At 42.7% G+C, this 21,585-nt stretch overlaps 1 protein-coding gene across 1 annotated transcript in view; it reads right to left on the reverse strand.

Moving 5' to 3' along the window:
- mcf2l2 (MCF.2 cell line derived transforming sequence-like 2) overlaps window positions 1–18,854 on the reverse strand; it is a 53,665-nt gene extending 34,811 nt beyond the window's left edge. The window contains exons 1-15 of the mRNA XM_080833312.1: window positions 18,713–18,854; window positions 14,910–14,993; window positions 10,830–10,944; window positions 10,180–10,270; window positions 9,593–9,712; window positions 7,333–7,449; window positions 6,986–7,135; window positions 6,525–6,649; window positions 6,308–6,422; window positions 6,085–6,204; window positions 5,643–5,834; window positions 4,552–4,743; window positions 2,733–2,910; window positions 2,165–2,274; window positions 1,787–1,875 (exon numbers count right to left, since the gene is read on the reverse strand). Of these exons, the coding sequence (XP_080689438.1) occupies window positions 1,787–1,875; window positions 2,165–2,274; window positions 2,733–2,910; window positions 4,552–4,743; window positions 5,643–5,834; window positions 6,085–6,204; window positions 6,308–6,422; window positions 6,525–6,649; window positions 6,986–7,135; window positions 7,333–7,449; window positions 9,593–9,712; window positions 10,180–10,270; window positions 10,830–10,944; window positions 14,910–14,993; window positions 18,713–18,800 (1,886 nt within the window). The 5' untranslated portion in view covers window positions 18,801–18,854. The remainder of the gene's footprint in view (window positions 1–1,786; window positions 1,876–2,164; window positions 2,275–2,732; window positions 2,911–4,551; window positions 4,744–5,642; window positions 5,835–6,084; window positions 6,205–6,307; window positions 6,423–6,524; window positions 6,650–6,985; window positions 7,136–7,332; window positions 7,450–9,592; window positions 9,713–10,179; window positions 10,271–10,829; window positions 10,945–14,909; window positions 14,994–18,712) is intronic.
- Window positions 18,855–21,585: the final 2,731 nt, after the last annotated feature.

Consider the following 21,585-nt stretch of genomic DNA (forward strand, 5'->3'; position numbering starts at 1 on the left):
AAAAACATTTCTCAGAGTTGGGGAACATTGTCAGAGCTAAAGGAAGCAAGTTTTTCTTCCGGGACAACGTTGTACTTTGCCTGGCTGAGGTTTGTAAAAGACCATAAGGATTGAAAAAAGCGGACTGGAGGGTCTTCTAGTTCGTCTTCTCTGATGAGTCCAATTTTCAGCTTTGCCCTACACATGGTCGTCTGATGGTTAGACGGAGACCTGGAGAGGCCTACAAGCCAGAGAGTCTTGCACCTACTGTGAAATCGGACTCATCAGAGATGACGAACTTAGAAGAACCTCCAGTCCGCTTTTTCAAACCTCAGCCAGGCAGAGTACAACGTTGTCCCGGAAGAAAAACTTGCTTCCTTTAGCTCTGACAATGTTCCCCAACTCTGAGAAGTGTTTTTTCCAGCAGGGCAATGCTCCATGCCACACAGCCAGGCCAGTAAAGGTGTGGATGGAGTACCACCAGATCAGGACCCTGTCATGGCCAGCCCAATTTCGAGACCTGAATCCCATAAAAAACCTCTGAAATGTGATCAAGAGGAAGATGGATGGTCACAAGCCATGAAAAGCAGCCGAGCTGCTTGAATTCTTGCGCCAGGAGTAGCATAAAGTCACCCAACGGCAATGTGAAAGACTGGTGGAGAGCATGCCAAGACACATGAAAGTTGTGATTTTAAATCAAGGTTATTCCACCAAATATTGATTTCTGAACTCTTCCTAAGTGTAAGCATTAGTATTGTGTAGTTTAAAAATGAATATGAGCTTGTTTTCTTTGCATTATTCAAGATCTGAAGACACTGCATCATTTTTGCTATTTTGACCAATTGTCATTTTTCTGCAAATAAATGATCTAAATGACAATATTTTTATTTGAAATTTGGTAGGAATGTTGCCAGTAGGTTATAGAATAAAACAGAAATGTACATTTTACTTTAACACATACCAATAAATAGGAAAACCAGAGAAACTGATAATTTTGAAGTGGTCTCTTAATTTTTTCCGCGGCTGTATATATATATATGGAAGAATTATTCATTGTCACTGTCATTGGCTTCCACAACAAATGGCCAGTTCCTGCTTTTTAAGCAATGCTATCTTATATTACAGATTTACAGGAAACAGCTACAAGCCTTATGTCCAGTGATAAGATTAAACAGATGAAAAGTTGGTCATCTTGAAGCCAAGCTGATGATCCACAAGCGGGGGATGTTAACAAGCAGCACAGAAAGCACCATACACAAAAAGAACTGTCATTGTGGATGATTTAAAGGTGTTCTTTATCCAAACAAAAGATGATATCAACTTTTACACAGAACTTTTAGTAAAGGACTTTGAGAAGTGATGCCACTGGAAAAATAAAAATCAGTGAGAATATATATACAAAATTATATTTGTTAAGATATGTAAACTACTTGTTAGTTATTTAAATAAATGTAGGCGAATTATTGTAAATGTTTTTGTCTCTGGATTAAAGGACATGGTTTTGCCTCATGAAGGTACAAAAAGTCATGATGCCCCAGCTGTTTATGTACCTTTTCAATGGGTTCATTTTCATCACTAGGGGTGCAGAAATGTTCTTTTAGAGGTACAGACAAGAATGTCCAAAAATGTACCTGATGATATTGGTAAAGGTACAGTGCTCGTACCCTGATAAGATACAGCTGGAGCGACAAGCACTTGGACCTTTTTAGGTTCATTCCTGTACTTTGATTTCTTAGTGTGTTTACACTATTTGCACTATGTGTCTAGGCATTAATTATGAGCTACTATTTAGACAAGAGGCCCTTACCTGCGTCTGTTTGAAAGGCTCTCCTCGGTCTCACTTGGCACCAGCAAGTGGCTGGAGCCTCCCTGGCTTGCCTCATGCATAACTTCAATCTGAATTCAAAACAATGACAATTCCCCCTTAGACTTCCTGGTAGTGGACATTAGACTATGTTGTACTGCATGGGGTTAGGGTTTCTATTAGGCTGTGTTATATTATGCATTGTGATTTTCCTCTAATTCACATATAGATTATCCCAAAATGTAACCATATATAAATATCATTATATATATATATATATATATATACCAAAGGTTACTTATTTTCACATTTTTGGAAAGCTGAAGTCTTCATTTCACTTGGGATCAAAACCTAAGTTGAGATCAAGCATACATGACTGACCTTTATGCCCCCTTTGGCAGAACCCTTACGGATGTTCTTCCTCTTTGCCAGGTCAGCATCAGTGGTCTGCTTGGTGGCGCTTGGATTTTCTGAACCCCGCCTATTGGCTGCTGTAGAAAAGTCAAAGTCAGTTTTATTATCACACAGCAGGACCCACAACACCACACACATGCATTTGGCGGCGACACAGGACACACACACACACACAAGCATGCTGATGAGACGCCGGTGAAATTGTCACAAAATCTCACATTAGAACCACTCTCAATGTTGTTTTGGAAAGTACTATTTTAGACAAACAAATCAGCCAAGGGAAATTATTGACAGGGATGCTTCCTCCTAACCAATTTTTTGTTTGCTGTGTGGTGCTGTTTAAAGGGAGTAGAAGCGGTGGTGTAGTCCAGGGTATACGCAGGTATACGGAGTATACCCACTTATTTTTCAATCAGCACCACTTCTCAAAACAGGACGTTTAACCTGTGCTGTATGGGCTGCTTGAAAAACAGTAAGAGTATACCCACTTCTCCAGGGACCACTACACCACTGAGTAGAAGGGAAGGGAACTCACCGATGCTTACTGGCCTGGGTGTTTTGGGTGATGGTCGCTTGGGCGAGGACTCCGGCCGTGGAGCTACCGGCTGCACAGGTCGAGTCTGTTTGGCTGACAACTTTTTAAGGCTGACGTGTCTCTTCTCAAACATCTCCTGGACATCTTGCAACCTCTGAAGTGCCTTATGCACATTGTCCTATGTAGAGAGATGAAAGGAGCCTTTGAGAACATGCATGACACAATGGAAAAACTTGATCAAGTGGCCTCATCTCTGAGTGTGGGAGTTAAGTGACTGATATCAGCTTCTGATAGGAGTCCTTTTTTGCAGTCAATAAATGAATTTCAAAATAAAGGACGTCTTTGATCCCAGTGGCCTATATTTAATAACATATAACATACTGAGAGAAATTCATAACATCAACAATGTTGTTTTGTCAATGCACACTACAGCATACTGATCAAGAAATATCAAATGTCCTGAAAACCATTTGTGACTCATTTACACTGAACACATTTTACACTTACATTTAAGATCAACATACAGAGGGTAGACTTTTGAGCTGTTTTAAAATTCTAGAGTATAACACTGTGCAATACGCAATGATGTGGTAGTGGAGCTTCACTGCGTTTATAAGTAGATGTGTGGGTTTTCTTGAAGTTCACATAACCTTTAGCCTGTCTGTACTTGATAGAGGAACAGGAACCAAACAGACCAAGGAGGAAACATTTTAATGATGCTTAAGCACAGTTACAAATCTCACTGTATTTCTCTGTGCATGAGAATCGTCCATAAGCCTTTCCACTCAAAAAGAAAATAACTTCTTTGCATGTCTCTATTCAAAAAAGCGTAGAGTTTCTCGAGAAGGAGCCATTTAGAGAGCTCCGCCATAACAAAGACCAAAGATAGCAAAGGTAGTTGGGAGCGTTTTTTAAACCTATCTGTGAAAACCTAAGGCTGGCTGGCAACATTTCAACAGGTGTCCCCAGCTCTGCACTCCTGTCACAAAGCACCCAGTCTCTTCAATACTGGCATGGCCATGTGTGTATCTGGGTGGACATTTGTTCAGGTGGCACAACCAAGTTCAGAACATAACTGTAACTTTCATTTTGTTTTGTGTCAGGCAAATGTAATTCTGAGTGAAAAAGTGTGTAAAATACACTTTATGGATAGTGACACAGCAATCAGATTATTGGCATATCTATACGCTGAGGTTGTGTAACCACTTATTTACAGCTTAAAGCTCCACACCCAGTGACAGACTGGAGTAGTCCACTGTTATATTTGCAACTATTAGTCTATGTCTTGGCCACATTCATAAACTGTGCAATTGACTGTTTTGCATGGGCTATAATTTCGTTGGTGTTGCTTAAGGGATTGTAAACTATCCTATACATGTATTGTAACAACCTTTTTTTTAACACAATAGGCTTATTATGAACTAATGGATGCAATAGTTTATTTTTGCAATGACACGAAGCATTTTCTGTATTGATGACAGTGCCCAGGGGGCCTATAGTGAGGTGTGTACGTGCAGTTCTTGGCATGTGTCTGACTATCTTGCACAACTGGTTTCTCCTCAGAATTTGCATGAATTTGTGAAAATGCAAGCTAGCAAAATCCTGGAGGGCCTGACAAGAAGAAAACATTCCCTTCAGAAAAATTCAGAGCTAAGTTAAGATTGAATATTCCCAAAAAATGGTCCATACTGATATAATATATTTACTGTGTTTCTGTGAATCTTAGATTTGATGTATTCTTGTCTAGTCTCATGTGGGAGTGTTGTTTGTGTAGTGTCTTTGGATAAGAGAGCAATTTTTCAGGAAAGGGCTTCTTTACCCGAATGTAGTCTGAGAGCATCAGCTCATGCTGGTTGTAGAGCTCTCTGAGCGCGCTCAGTTGCTGTTCCTCGGCAGTGTCCATGTAGCGTCTGATGTCCTGCAGAGCTGCCTCAGCCCCCTCCTGAGACTGGCACTTATCCACAGCCTGAGAGGCCAGCAGGTACACACCAGACTCACACCACTGGTTCACCTGTACACACACACACACACACACACACACAGATGCTCACATGTGTTCATTTCCTTACTAGTCCATACACACATTTGCAGTTAAACTCGTTGACCTTATTTGCTAAACTGTAATTGGACTGACACTGGTCATGTATAAGCTGTTAGGTGCAGTTTAATGTTGCTGCCTCTGTTTCTAATAGAATTGGAGGCAACATTAGTTCTGCTACTAAATTTGAAGAATAATTACATGAGGAATGTTCACAGCAAGTTGAGCAAGAGTTAAGGTTAATGCAAACAAATCTGCAGGATGTGCATCCCCTTCTGTGGCTGGCTTGCAAACACTAGCAGAACACCGACAGGAAGGTAAATAGGGTGAGGAGGAGCGGTTCAAGTTTACCACCCACCGTCACATTTCCCACATGGGGTTGTGGCTTTGGGTTACAGCATAGAATTTGAATATATTCAAATGCAAATGCAAAAATGGGTCACCAAATTTAAAAAAAAGCATATTATGTCTGGATGTAAAACACTAAAAGACGTGTAAAGCAGGTTTTAAAATCATTTGCATTATTGTCTGAGAATAAACAAGTTGAGGTTGACTCTGTGCCAATTAATAACAGTGACAGTAGGATTTCTCTTGTGCGAAGAGGGGCAGAACAGTAGACACCAGGACTGGGAAATGGGCCAAGGCGCAGGGGTCAAGTTCCACAGTGTAGTGATGTGACTTCTGTGAGTGTGAACACACTTTATTGATTCCCTTTCAAGATGCGACTGAGGAAACATTTGAAAGGAAGATGCTAAAGTATGCTGAACTGGTACCAATTGCGAGGCAATGAGGTTAGCTAGCACACCTTTTCTCCACAGATGTGACTTTTTTGATTCTTCACCAAAAGTCTCTTAAGTTTTTCATGGCAATACCTTGTCAATGCCCTTGTGAATTTCAAGCGATTTGGACAGGATATCATGTTTCTTCTTCGCTTCATTGTTGTAGTCATCACGGACGCGTCTGAGCTCAACACACTTTGGCCTTATGGAGTCCACGGCATAGTGATTGCTCTGGATTAGCTGGTCGCCATATGAAGCATGCCGCTGGGCCTTTTCCAAGAACTCCTGTAAAAAAAAACATATAGAGAGAAACTCATCCATGACGACCTCATTCCTAACACAACATGGTCTGTTCAGTCAGAGAACGTGGCAGATGGCCAATTACAGTGTATCTGACCCATAATGTGCAATTCAGCAGGGCCGGAGCAAAAAGCTTTCAATCAATGACTTTTTTGTTTTGCGTGTCTCCACCCCCTGAGGAGGCCCAAACTTGATGTGATGCGTGACGGTGCCGGGCGCATGTGACAAGGCTGACCTGAGCCCTGTCCTCCAGGGTCTTCAGCTCCTTCAGCAGCTGCTCCACGCGGGCCACTGAGTCCCCGATGTCGGAGAGCACAGCCAACGCCTGCATCAGGCCGTCCAAGAAGACTTTCACCTTGAACACACACAGATAGGAACCTCAAAGCCAGCAGACAGATAGAATATTTTGCCATTGGAGGCTTTGAAAAATAAATGTAAGTGAAGAGTATCACACATACTTCTCTGAAGTCTTGTTCAAAGTGTCGCAGCTGCAGGCACTGTTCCAGTTTGAGCTGATGTTTGGACCAGAAGTGCTCAAAGGCATTTTCAGTTTCATCCAACTGTGCCAACAACCTGTAACAGACACATTTACAGTAGAGGATGCCAACATGTTTGCTATTAATTATACAGCAGCTTTAATATGGTTAATTCAGTTGAATTGATTTAGTCACAAACCTTTCCACAGTGGTCAGGTTATCTGTTTCGTCTGGATTTAATTTATGGCTTTCCGATTTGCTGGCTTGCTCTTTGATACAGGATAGCAGGGTAGTTCCTTGCTTCATGGACAGCTTGAGCTCATCCTATTAATGAGTAATAGAATGACAGCAGATGTATATAGGCTGATATCTGGAATGATTATAAAAGCCTCAGAAGTCCGTCGCACTGACCAGGGTACAATCCATAATCCAACACGTTGTGGGGATTAAATGATTGATGAGAGATAAAAGATCCTGTCATCGTCATTTACTTGTTTTCTTGCATAATTGCATAATTCAAAACATAATGGTTAGTAATTTAGCAACTGTACAACTTTTTGCAAAGCATTTAACTTATTGTATACAACATACATGCAATTATCAGTATATGGTTTCATTCGGGCCTCTGTGCCTACTATATGACTCCAGGTATGTTCTTACCTTGAGTTTGTCGTGTTTCTCTGTATGGGCACACAGGAGATCTTTAGTACATTGCACATCATTGGGAAGTTCTGTTTCTGCCAGGTCTGTGCCAAACTTCTGCAGCATCTGGGCTGTGGTTTTCACCGTCACTGCAAAGTTCTCAATGGCCTAACAAAGAGACAATTGTTACTTTTGAGCTCATTGGGCAGTTACCTGAATATCCATTTCATTCATCCTAGTCTCAGAAACAACAGCCATTTCAAAGGAAAATCTTTGAATATGACATAAACCTGAGCAGGCCTAACTCAATAAATATAATTGCATCATAATGCCCTTAGGAAGAAGTGCGTAAGAGAGTGACTCACGGTCCTGTGGTGGATCCATTGGCTGTGGCAGTACTCAAGATTTCCTCCCAGTTCAGACGTCAGTTGACCTTTGTCGACGTATCCATGCAGGTCAGACAGAGAGTTAAGCATGACAATCTGCCAAAATAAAGGACTGATGTCAAACAAACCTGGACTCTGCGGATGAAAGAATTAGGGGGTGACAAGCCACCTTCTTTTATTTTGCACCATTTTCACACAAACCAACGAGATGAGCAAAAATGAAGAAGAACTGAGATGTGTCAGTAGAAAGATCTAAAAAAGGAGATGCTTAGATGCTTTCTAGGATTATAGTGGTGTCTCACTTGTGGGAGTAAGTTTTTTATTTGCACAAAACAGATAATCGTCATTTGACTTAATAGAAGAATAGATGATGACGTCTTTAGGAATTCAAGTCTAGTACTCCACATCAACTCAACTGGTATCATACAAGCACATTCTGCCATTACGACATAGTAAAACCCAAGCCCTGTTTGTGTAGATATAAAGAGAATGGAAAAACATGCAGATGTTCAGTGTCATGAGTTCAGTATGACGCAACTACCACTGACCACTCCTTTAAGGAGGGAGAGAGAATACCAATATCAAATTCCATTAATCTACTACCTCTCTAAACAGGTTCATAGGCGAGGTTCCCGTTTTACAACTTCATTTATAATGTCAAATGATCGTCATATGATCGTCATATGCCTCTTGTGATCCAGGCCCATATTTCACAAAATCCCTGAAGTCCCTGCCTGACAGAAAACGAGGAAAGGAGATTTGAAGAGAAACTGCAAGGTAAAATAAAAGCAGCTCAGCATTCTGGGTGACACCCTACTATGGAAAAGCACGGGCCAAAGGGCAACACACCTACACCAGACAAGACCAAGTGCTTCAAACGTTACACATTAACTAGTCTAGGACAACTTGGAACAAGGCGGGCGGAGTTGTGGAATGTAAAATAGATGTACTGTAGATGTTACATCCCTGTTAGATCAGACAGGTAAGGCCCGTATGCCTAGGAGGAAGGAAGAAGCAAGGGTGGGGATTCTTATCTGCATAACACAGAGGCCTTCACCTTAGTCCTGAAACGCCACCCCTCCCCTCTGCAGATAAGGCAGCCCATCCTTGGCACCTAGTAGTGACAAGCTGCTCTCAGGCTCATGGCCTTGGAGGGCTTCCTCAATGACTCTGTGATTGCGTTTCTGTTCCACGCTAAAGATGCTCTTCCTCCACTATCTTTATCTTGTGTCATGCTGGTGTTCATGCTTAGCTCAGAATGTGGTCACTAATGGGGACAGCTAAGGGGGTGAGATGGCGAGGAGCTAGCGGGCAGCAGGAAGGAGAGAAACGGTGAAATAGGTCATATATGGATGGTCATCGTGGTGCAAGCCGATAAAGCCTCCCACTTACGGGCTACATTGCCCGAGGGGACACAGGTTGAAGTCTGGCCTGATGCCAATCTTCTCCCCACCTCTTCTACGCCTCACTTCCTGTCATAACTTCACTGTCCTATCCAAATAAAGGCATAAAAAAGCCCAAAAATAAATCTTAAAAAATAAAATAAAAAAATTGATGGTCATCCTACTGTGGCATGTTATATATTATACCTTGCTTTATTCTGAAATTGATAATAGCATTAGTTTAAATCAATACGATTTCTGATAATAATACACGGTTTGTATGAGTAGTAAACTACTGGTCCCAACTTCTTGTAATTGTTCTATGTACAAAAGTTGCCCGTGAAAACCATCAAGAGACATAGTCACAGGGTTGCAGGCAAAGGAAATATTTTTCACAGCTTGTCACAGCATTGAACCATAACATTACTGAAAATATTTCTGAGAAACTGACAAGATAGAGAAAGAGCAAAACTCGATAACATCAAAACAGGATATGTGGCATGCCACAGCTCTACAGATTCTGAAGATGATATGACAGAAAACAACATTCAGTGAACCATAATCACAGCTCTACAGCATCCACAGTGAAAAGAAAGACAGGACAATGTCACAAAGCAACCTTCAGATTACACAGCAAAGGACTACTAGGCTAATCTAAATGGTACAGTGAGTATGATCTAAACATTCATTGAAAACAAGAACAGCACTTGACCATCTAAAGAACTCATGCACCACGGCTCTTGGTAGGGCGTGTACTGTATATGTGTATATAAGAGACAGTAGATGAGAGAATTGTCACCTCTACACATGCTTCTAGGCACTGATGGAGGGAAATGGAACCACTGAAGCATGCTTACCGGTACCTTCATTTTGAAGTCATCCCGGTGCAACCGGATGCCAATATCTGCTATTGTTCTTTGGAGAAACCGCGAGGGCCTCAACACCAGGACCAGCTGCAGGTTCCCTGGAAATGCCCCCTGGTGGATCAAGAAGCATATTCCTTAAAACAAACGGCTTGAATAAACGAGCACTGTCCTTTGTCATACGACCAAGACAATTGAGCCCTGTCATCCTTCAGAGAGTTTGCTAATAAATATTATAGTGCACATTTGAAAGCCATCCTCTCTTGTGTCAGAAAAAGTTACGAGACAAACAAATGTGCTCTCTTTCATTATAATAATTGAACAGCTTCTCTGGTCACTGTCATTACATACAATTTACAAGTGAAGAATATCTTAAGACATATAATCTATACAAGAGGACCCCTGGACCCCAAAGCCACCTTCAATGTATACCTACACTGCAGGGCAACCATATACTGATACAATATCTCCACATAGTAAAACCCCCTACAGTTCATGGGGGATGCCTGAATGAACTTTATTTCAATGAGCGACTGATTTCATACACATGGAAGTCTGGACATGAGTGTGGAATGACTGACCGCTATCCTGGCCAAGGAGGCCTTCACCGAGCTCCATTTGTCCCTGCGACGGTCGATGATGATGACGAAGCCAATGCTAGCAGCATCCAGACTGGAGAGGAGGACACGAAAGGGAGCAAAACAGACAGGGTGGTTAGATACAAGAGTAAAACAAAGAACTCCAGTAATGTGATTGAGGGATGCAAACAAATGGATGTCTGACTAGAGGAGATATGTTCTAACATACTGTATGTTCTATATCATTGTATGTTCTAATCACGGGCTTGAAGGGTTTCTCTACTGCCTAGAGCTCATTTCCTGACCACTTTAAAACCCTCACCCCAAGCCTTAACACATACACAACCCAGAGAGATCAGTGAAAAGTCATTTTGTGTCCTGGTCCAACTATACTAAAAAGGCTATGGTGAGATTGCTACATCCTACCTGTCTCTCATATGTAATTGGCTATTTCACATTGAGAACATCATCTGAAATTGTAGTTTAGTACCACTCTCCTAATCTAAAGAATGAATCAATGAATCATGGAATACTGATTATATACAATATTGATTGTAATTTAATACAGCATTATGAAATATAAAACACACCATTATGTGCATCTTGTTGAGGCATTGATCCTATCACCATAAGCACAGAGTGACACATCTCACCTTGGAATGCTGGTCAGGTACGTGACGACATTCACAAAGTCGTCATCAGGTACGTCACTAAAAGCCGAGTACTCTGGGAAGGTGATGATAGGCGCCCCATCTTTCCCTCGCCCTCCTGCACACAGACATGACACGAGACATCATAACCCTCATATCACTTCCTTCATCAGCCTATCTCTCCAAATGGAGGCATCCTTACAGTAATAATGATAATGACGGTTAGATAAGACAGAACACCTGCCCATTAATCATCACTGCTGCTGTCAAGAAAAGAATTACAAGCTGCTGTGTGACGTATATAGCCGGAAAGGCAAAGGTCAAACTAAATGATTACAGACACTAACAATAAATAAATACATTAAATAAACCACAATTATATGTGTACATACATATATAACAACATTCAAACAGGGCATGACAAGATATGCCTAAAACTTCTGGATGAATCTACACAGGAGGAGAAGGAGACTTTGCCCTTCTTTTTTTGTTTGTTAGCAACACATAAATACACACAGAATAGATTTTGCCTTATCTTAAATACAAAGAACTCTATCATAAAGATTCACTTAGCCACCAGACGGAAACAATGGTTCAGAGAGCCTATGCCACACCAGACCTAAATTTAGCTCCGGAACTAGGCGGTCAAGTCTCAAACACGTCTTGCTGCATACTAACACACCACAAGGTGGCCATATTGAGCTACATTGGCTAAATTTCCTTGGCTGAACAATGCCACCGTGGATTTGGAAATATGAATTTACACTGTACACTTTATCTCTGTTGTAAAATAAAGCCATATAAACCTGAGAAGACAAATACACTCTTTTTCAGTTAAGTTGCTAGTGTAGCAGTGCATTATATGTGAAGCATTTTTACTGTATTTATTCATAAATATAAAGGTAAAGGTACAGTATTTATCCAAAGCAACTTACATAGGCATGCCGCAGCTGGGTATCAAACCCAGCTTGTCTATTTATAAGGCAGAACTGCTAACCACTTTAATCATAAATATGATAAACCAAAAATATCCTTCTAACCTAAATAACAGTACAGTGACAATTCCATGCTCTTCTTATATCTCTTTCTCTATAACTATGATTCTTTTAAAGAAAAAAAAGCATTGATACATCACGTGGCTATGTAACCTGACAAAGAATATATTATTTTCTTTCTAGATGTTCTTGTTGATTTTAATTCTGTCATCCCTCATACTCTTTCTACTTATCATCGCACCACTACGTCATACTACTTTCTGTTAAGATCAGCTGTCTGGAATCTTCTGAAGGATCTTCAAAGATTTTAACATAATGAGATTTCAAATGTATGTCATTGCTGTACATTATTAACTGTATCTTTTATTCACAGCATGTCAATGACATTCCCTGTACCCATCTTTTTAGATTGCACCTACTAGACTACACCAAGTTACACTTTTTGACCACTATAAACACACACACACACACACACACACACACACACACACACACACACACACACACACACACACACACACACACACACACACACACACACACACACACACACACACACACAAACTTCTTGCAACTCCACACAACAACAGCTATCCCTCGAGATGAAACATCTCTTGTCTAGCAAGACAGTGGCAAGGACTTATCACATGCATAACAGCCAAAATAGAACGCTGTGTTAGCGTTATCTACTTCTACACAGCTTTATGGCACAGCTATTAAACTGCAGCTGATAAAACACATGATATATCTATGAAACAATAACCCCATTGTGTTTCAAACAAAAATCAAAAACCCTTTGTAGAGCTCTAAGCTGTGCACAGTTCACAGCCTTCGACTCGCTGTGGCCCAGCTCTCCTTTCCTGGCATTCTACTCCATGTTTTCACTGAATCAATCTAGTCCACGGAAAGATTTCAGACACCCCAGCATAATTCAAAAAACACCTGTGACTGGTATGAAGGCTTGACGCTCTGCTATCCTCTCTTGGCCCTGGACAGCATGTGATTCATATGTAAGACTTTTAGCAAGTCTTACTCTATGTTAATTAAACATGACTCTGTGGTAAATAAATATTATGCTATTTGTGATAGAAAATATTACATTTGTTTAAACATGGTGCAGTTAGCCCCACACTCATGTACACCCCCATACGCAATGCTACAATACTAATGATACTCATGATAGCATTACTAGCAGTGTGTGCCACCCTGTGTTAAAGTCTCAACTGCAAGCATGTGACCTTCCATAATGAACATAAACTAATGAAAGCCAGATTCTATTTGTTCACCAAGACACACAAACACCCCACAACATGTGTGTCTTCACCTTTCTACCCTTCTTTCTTTTTTAAAGTGCCCTATATTAAGTCCCTTACGGTACCAACAACGTCTTAATGGTTGTTGCGTAAACAGAGAAATATGACGCCTTCTTTCCAACTCCTCCATTGTAACATTACATAAGTCAGCAAGCTCTCAAGATCACAGCTCCATGCGTCCAGCTGGCAGGGAGCGAGAGGGCCACGCCATCCCCCCGAGTGGTCTGACATGGGTGGGAAGGAATGGAGACGCTCTCTCTCTCTCTGGAGCTCTCTGGCCTGCGCTCAGCCGCTCCACCCACAGCAGGTCAGCGAGGCCGGGTGCTGCTGCTCCCTCACTGGGGGAGAGAGAGAGGCACCCTCTGCCATTCTTCACTAACCACCCCAAATCAGCATTTACTACAACTGCTTCATCCCAAGTGAGTTGTAATAAAGGAAAGGTTCATATTACATCAGTGCGTGTGCTCCATCATAAATCATGGTCATGGGATTGCAAACACCTTATCCTGCAATATGCAATATGCACCTAACCAGAGCTGCAAGCTTCTTTCGACAAAAGCATCTTTTTAATGAGTAAATGTAAGTGAGCCAATTAAGCAATTTGAATACTGGACTTCGAACCAGCAGCTTTATGACATTAAAGGATTATAACCACATTGTGATCCTGTAAGCCTATATCATTTTTAAAACAGCCCGGTTTTTCATCTAGTCAACAAGCTGCCTCTTGGACAGACTAGACAAGCTGCCTCCACAACAAACATGACCTATGATAGCTCAGAGTGTTTTGGAAATCTTCTCTTCAGCTGGAGTGCAGCTCACATTGATTTCTGATGAGAAAACCAAATGCCAGAGAGGAGCTCAGAGCACACTAAGGACATCTGCTGTGGTCATTCTATTTGGGTAATGTTTCAAGGCAAATCAGCTGCGAAACAGTCTCAGTCTGTGTTTTACTTCAAAAATGTGCACATGCTATTACAATTCATGCATAAAATGATCAAAACGATGGTTCCCAACTCTTTATACAAATATATCAAAATATAAGACGTAACTGTGAGGCTTTAAATGTAGCCTACATGGAGTTAATTCAGAATGTGTAAATCCAACTGGCTTTTATGCAACATGGCCCAGCTGTAAAGAATTCAATGTAGCTTCTCTGTGCTACTGTCTACACAACAAACATGTGTCTGGCCTTCAATCTCCCTGTCATGTGCTTTAATAAGTAACACCTAACTGCCAAAGCCTGAAGGAAACAAAGAAAGAGAGAGGAAATCTAATGTGGCTGTTAATGTGGCCTGAGCTTGAGCATTCAGTGGCTAGCCACAAGGGAGCAGGAAATGATTAGCAAGCATTAGCATTGATTAGCAGAGATGATGGCAGATGTCTGGTCACTTATAAAGGGCCTTCCCAACAGCCGTAGGTCAGGGAATGGGCACTCTCATCAATAATGTGAAAAATAACCCCTGCCTGGTCAGTCAGCTGTCTGTTCTTGTCTCTGTAAATGATAAGGGTTGAAAAAGGATATTCAGACTAACTTGACTAACAGACCAACTAAGGCTAGCTTGTTGTCTGAAGTAAAAACAGAAACACTCACAGAGACACAGACAATAGCGAACATTGTTAGAAATCACTAACAACACATCAGGCGAAGAGAACTCGCCCACATTATGCCACAATAGAAGACTAGAATCTGCATAGATATTCTTTTCCACTGGGAAACAATAATGGATGGCTAACTAAGAGACATTTTAAGACGGATGAGAGACACACACTCTTACCTGATAAGAGGGCAAATTTCCTGTGAAGCTGCTCTATAATATCCACTGCCAGCAGCGGCCTGATCTCCTGCTGCATAATCTCATCTGGAAAGAGAGAGAGAGAGAGAGAGAGAGAGAGATAGATAGAGGGTGTTAGGTCTAAATTCACCCTTATTACCTCAGGACTCCGGAAGTATATTTTTAAGACAAACAACCACAATTGCAATCGGCTCTCTCCAAGCACAAGGCTGAAAGTGAAGCTCTGATAAACACATCGCACAAGGTTTATGTAGACAGAAGTTTAGTTTTCAGCAGGGATAACCACGTGTTGGATCTCTGACGTCCGAGGCTCCCTATATTCCAAGGATGGCAGTTTTGTACAAGGTCGGAAGAAGCTTATCACCTCTGGTCTAGACATGCTCTTGTACATATGCACACTAAGTGGCACCTAATATTCTAAGTAACACACATGCAGAAACATTCAGTTCCTGCTTACATAAGTCATTTATTCATATAAGGTAATTAATAATACAGGGCACTTGATTATTATATTCTTAAGTCATTAACAGTGTTTGGAAATGATCTCCATCAGAGGGAGAGACAGAGAGATAGACAGACAGAGAGAGACAAACAGTGACAGAGATAGAGAAAGTAAGAAAGAAAGTAGAGAAAAGAGAAGGATTTCAGTAAGAACAATAACTTCCATTCACAATCAGTCAGCATCAGCCTTCAACACACAGAAGATCATTTTTAGGGAACCAATGGCAAGCATCAAATAAAATCATTCTGAAAGAGTTGGCACAGCCCACAGGAGAGTGCAAAGCAGCAGGGCATTAGAGATGCATCAGCATCCTAGCTATAAGGAGAGTGCATGAGCACTATGCATCAGCACTATGCATTATCCTAGCAATAAGGAGGGTGCTAGCATTGGCCTGCAGAGTGGATAACAAATCACTGGGCAATCTATAGGACGTAGGGGGAAACTCTGTGTCATGCACACATGTATAATATATGAGGGAAGAGGTCATTCTCTGGTTGGAGATGGACCTCTTAAAAGAGACCATCCATTCTGGGGAGACATTTCCCAATACTAGACTATTCTTTGCAGAGAAGACCTTCACAGGCAAACACAACTGCACATTGTGTTTTTTAAGGGAGTTCTATTTCAATAATGTCCATTCGAACAAATCACTCTTTCATTCCATTACCCTTAAGCTCGGGGAGGGCATTGGAATTGCTTGGTAAGGATGTGTGTGTGTGTGTGTGTGTGTGTGTGTGTGTGTGCGTGTGTGTGTGTGTGTGTGTGTGTGGTTGTGTGGTTGTGTGTGTGTGGGGTTTGTGTGTGTGTGTGTGTGTGTTTGTGTGTGTGTGTGTGTGGTGTGTGTGTGGGAGGGGGTGGGTGGGCATTCTTTGCTGTCAAGACAAGGGGTCGCCCTGCAGCACGCTGCAGTCAGGGAGTGGATTTAATGGCTGACAAACCCTCTTGTGTGTGGATAAAAGAGTGCATTAACACCAGCCACACTTCATCGGCTGAGCGAAGCCTTGCCAACAGCAGAGGCAGAGAAAGGAAGACAGATGGAAACACACAAGGCCTGATCACAGAGATGGCCAGCATAGACAAAAACTGTGCTTCTGGGTTGCCAAGTTACAGAAAACATAAACAAAAGAGATGATGGTGATGATCCAGTGAAATACTGGATGATGGAATCAATCAATAGAGTGATTTCTTCATGGCAACATTCATGTTGATTAATATAATTCATGATATAGCTTGGCTGCCATCAATCACTTCATGGCAGCCGTGCTCAGTCTGCACTTTACAGGAACAATGGCTCATGTGTGCATAAACAGTGCTTGACAGTGGCGTCCAGCAGTGTCTCTGATCTGTCTGCTCCACCTTGACCAGGTCATGCAGCACTGGAGAGGAAACGTGTTACATAACACAATGATCAAGTGCACTGAGGAATGCTTTGAACCTTCACACGTACGTACCCTCACATACAAACACATGTACATATGCACACACACACACACACACACACACACACACACACACACACACACACACACACATACACACACACACACACACAGCAAAAGTAAAACCAACAACTGCTATGTTCCAAAGGAAGGAAGACTTGCATCAGGGAACATAGGCATCAAAGATTCTATTTATCAACAATGTCCTGTGCTAATGAATCTTGAAGGGTTGCACGACTAAGGACAGGAACCACACCTTTGTTTCCTGAGAGAACAGAACAGATCAGAGACAAAGACTCATAACTCACCTAGTCTCTATGACAGGATCCCATATGGGCGCCGCTTCACATGGATAAAGTAATGTGTGAAATGTCCACCAGGTGGAATATATGAAATATTTTAGGCATACCTTTGGTCTACTTATCACAGTTGCTAGTGGTAACCTTCTAATCACACATGGTGTGATCATTCAGCAGGAGGGCTCTAAGACCCAGGTGCCAAAGCCTAGAGCCTCCCACACCCAGCCTTAGAACACTTACAAGAAGCCCCACTGACTCCAATAGCATGCATTGTTAATAGCCACAGTAAACAGTGCCGTATTCCAGGAACGGCTATGATCTTGGCATTGTCGGCAGATTGTGCCGGCGACACACAGGGACCCAGAAGATTAGTGCCATGGCAACAGAGAGGAATACTGCTGTTTTCCTTGACGGCGTAAGACTGCTCACCTTGGCCTCATTAGATTCTTCCATCTGTCTCCTCTCATCGCACAGGAACTAAACTAAGCCCTCACTGGTGCACACTCCCACCTGCTAGTCTGTAGGGCTGTTCACAGCCAACACTGAGGAGCAGGAGTGAGTGAGTGACTCATCCAACATGCTACAGAGGAAGCTACAGGGGGAGTAGCCCAGTAGCCCAGAATACACAGTCATTTGAATAGTCAAAGGCATTAAAAAAGATTAAAAAAATCTATCACACAGTATTTGGATGAGCAAGGCCGCTCACACACACTATGAAAAATATTTTATACAAATCTATCTCTGGGAATACCTCCCGCCGCTCGGAGTCTCTCCCAGACACACTTCACCACACAAATAAATAAAAACACGTTGTGACTATCTGTCTAGCATGTCAATGATCTGTGTTGAGCCAATACACATAAGCTTACCCTTCATCCCTGTCCACAGTGTCTAGAATGCCAGCATGTGGCCACAACATAACATATCAGTATCATGCCACAACATAACATATCAGTATCGTTTCACAGCATAACATATCAGTATCATGCCACAGCACAATCTATCAGTTTCGTGCCACAACATAACATATCAGTATCGTGACACAACACAACATATCAGTAAAACACCAAGGCCATTAACAGCACTGGCAATGTGAAAACAACATTCCGTCACAGAGGCTGCGTAATACAAAGGCTGTTCCTACAAATGAGCTCCATCCACATGTTCAGATGCAAATGCCTTGAGGCTAAGTTAAGCGTCAACATGATGACTTGTTTAGTGTACTACATGCAGTTTGTGAACCCAGTGACATTTCCATTTCTCCCACATATTTATGCACAGAGACACCAAACTGAGACACTTTTGTCTGAAAGAGAAAACTAACAATATAACAAGGTAATCTTCAACTGACTTTCCTTGTGCCATCCAAACTCTTTTGTTTCCACATCGTCTTGGACTTCCTCAGACTCGTAAGGTTTTTTTCCAATGTGTTTTGATACGGAATAAGACTGCTGCCAAGACACATTTTTCTTCAACAAAGTCTGGCTTTGTTTATTCATGTGAGCTCACCCAATCTTCCATGACAGCTGGGACTATGCGTCTTACCTATAACTGGTCTCGTTCGCTTCATTGCCACCACTGGAGTGAGAGCGGGGAAGGGGGGTAACTCAGGACGTCCAGCGGAGGAAAACATTCGAGTCCTACAGCCGAGCGCTCATCATCATCATCACCTCTGCCTCTGCCTGCTTCTCACTCCTCCTTAGACTTCCTGAAACCCCGGCAGCTGTGACAGAGCCTTGGCTAGACAGACATTTTTGTGGCGAGCTGTGCGTCTTTGGGTCACTTTTTCCAGCTCCACCACTGCTTGCTTGCTTTAGTTCCTCCAGTGTTCTCCGCTCTGAAGCGCACACACATACGCACACACACACACACACACTCTCTCAGCGGGGAAGGGAGCAACAACCGACCGACCTATCACAAGTCTGCAGTCGATGGGGAGCTCACGCAACCCCCTGCTTTTTCCCTCTGAGTCTCTCTCTCTCTGTTTCGCTCGCTCTCTGTCTCTTTCTCTCTTGAGCTCTCTCCCTCTTCAGTCAGGGTGCAAGCAGCAACCTTTTTCTGTATTTTTTTTCCTTCTCTACAGCAGCTTGTTGGGATATTGAGAGTGCTTTTTAAGAATGGTGTTGTTCCAGAAGAAAGGGAGTTGTTGGGGAGTGTAGGTGCCCCCCTCCTCCTCCTGATCCTAAGTCATGTGCCCCCTCCGCCACCCTAACCCCCCAGCACTCTCCCTGGATGAATGAACGTGAGCTTGACCATTAAGCCTATTACGGCCACTGCCTGGGAAGACCAGACTGTTTATAATCCAGAAGGAAGTATTTTCCCAAACACCGGTGGCCACGGACAAGGCATTGTATGTAAAATAAGTCCATTTTTCCTTCCCATTGTACATTAGGTTCACAGAGCAGCCAGGCCCCAGGGAAACAGCCACAAGGACTGGCCGATCTGGTTGGTTTGATGGTCTGAAATATTATGACAAGGCCACTGCAACAATAGAAAATGTCTGCTCCACTGACCCACCCTTCATGGCGAGGAGCTTTGTTTCATAATATCACCAAACACGGAACATGATAAGATCTCTTTCATTGTACGGATGGCATACAATTGGGTGCATCTGTGAGGTTTTATTAGGATGTGAAAATTCCACAAAAGCCAGTAAAACCGTTGCTATTAAACCGTGATATAAAACATGCTCTTCTGCCAGATCAGCTGGGGGGGACCAGCTTGACTTGTTATGATGATATAATTACCAAAAATCACTTAATCACTTGGCCCGTCTCAAGCCTTCTAGCTGCGACAGGATCAGCAAGTGGCTTGCCCAAAGAACCCCAGTAAGACTCTCAACAAGCAGCAGCTCTCGCCCATACCAGCACTCCACACAATGCCACTTGTGTTTCAGAGTTGTGTAACAGCCCTACCGTGCTTGTGGACAGAAATGGAGACAGGCAATCAGAATAGACACCTTAATGAGCGATGGGCCCTCGTGCTTCTGGTCTCAACATGGGGACAATCAGAGGACCCTTGATGGGGCTCACACGCACACACACACACACACACACACACACACACACTCACACACTCACACACACACACTCACACACACAAACACACCCACACACATACAAACATCTCCATACTACACATATTTTCTGTTGTGAGTGATAAACTCACAGTGGTATGTATATAAATATGTATACACACATACATGTTAGAAAATCATTCATTCACACTTTCCTTCTCTCTTTCTCTCTCCCCCCCTCTCTGTCTGTCTAAAACACACACAGACACACACACACACACAGACACACCCACACACACAGACACAGACACAGACACAGACACAGACACAGACACAGACACACACACACACACTCACACACACACATTCACACACTCAGTCACCCTGTACTCTGTCAAACTCCACTCATCACCCCCCTCATTCAGTTCCAGTCCTGTCCGCCTCTGGTGACAGTCAATGACCGACGGGTGGAAGGTCACTTTGGCAGGGGAACGTGTCCCCTGGAATGAGCTATTAGCTCCAGAAGTGCCCCCCCCAATCAATGCCCTGAAGGAGCGCGGCCCAAACAAAGCCTCCCCTTAGTTAGCACACTCACACCATGGCAGCACCCGGCCATGTGATTCACAGCAGCACTCATCTAGTGCAGGCCTCAGTCTTATGATACTCCTCCTCTCCACAGAGACAGAGGGATGGAGAGAGACAGAGGGAGAGAGAAAGAGAGATAATGGAGGCAATGAGCCCAAAAAACGGGTGCCTGCACAGCACACACATTTCATGGCATTCATCAGTGGCAGAAGAGCTCAGAGGAGATATCAGTACTGACAGGAACACACACACACACACACACACACACACACACACACACACACACACACACACACACTCACACACACACATTAGGCCAAGCCAGTGCTCGAATGACACAGAAAATCTAATATAAAATAGTCTAACCAAGTGACCCTCTTATGTCTTTCTGGCTGGACAATGTCGACAATGGGCATTTCGGGCACTACACAACATCATGCTTTCATCTGATGATCTAGACTCGACAACACGTTCTCTTCATTGTAAACACACTGGTATAATTCAATAGCTGCTTCGGTAAGACCATGTACACTGCTCAAATCTGTTCATAATACAATCACATCCAGGTCTTGTGATCTAAATTTTATTTCATACTAATAATTTCTTGTGAGCCTGTGAACATGTGGTCACTCCTGCCGCAATGAGAATCCTGTGTATCATGCTGAAAATAAAGGAAGTAAGGGGTTTGTGGAAGCAGGACATGCATCTATCTAACCCCCCTCCACCATCTAATTGCCCCCAGAAGATTGAAAGCATATTGCGTGGGGAGGAAAGGCACTCAGGGCACAAGCACACATGCTGTGACACCCACACAAAC

Source organism: Sprattus sprattus (assembly GCF_963457725.1).
Source record: "Sprattus sprattus genome assembly, chromosome: 2".
NCBI lineage: Eukaryota > Metazoa > Chordata > Actinopteri > Clupeiformes > Clupeidae > Sprattus > Sprattus sprattus.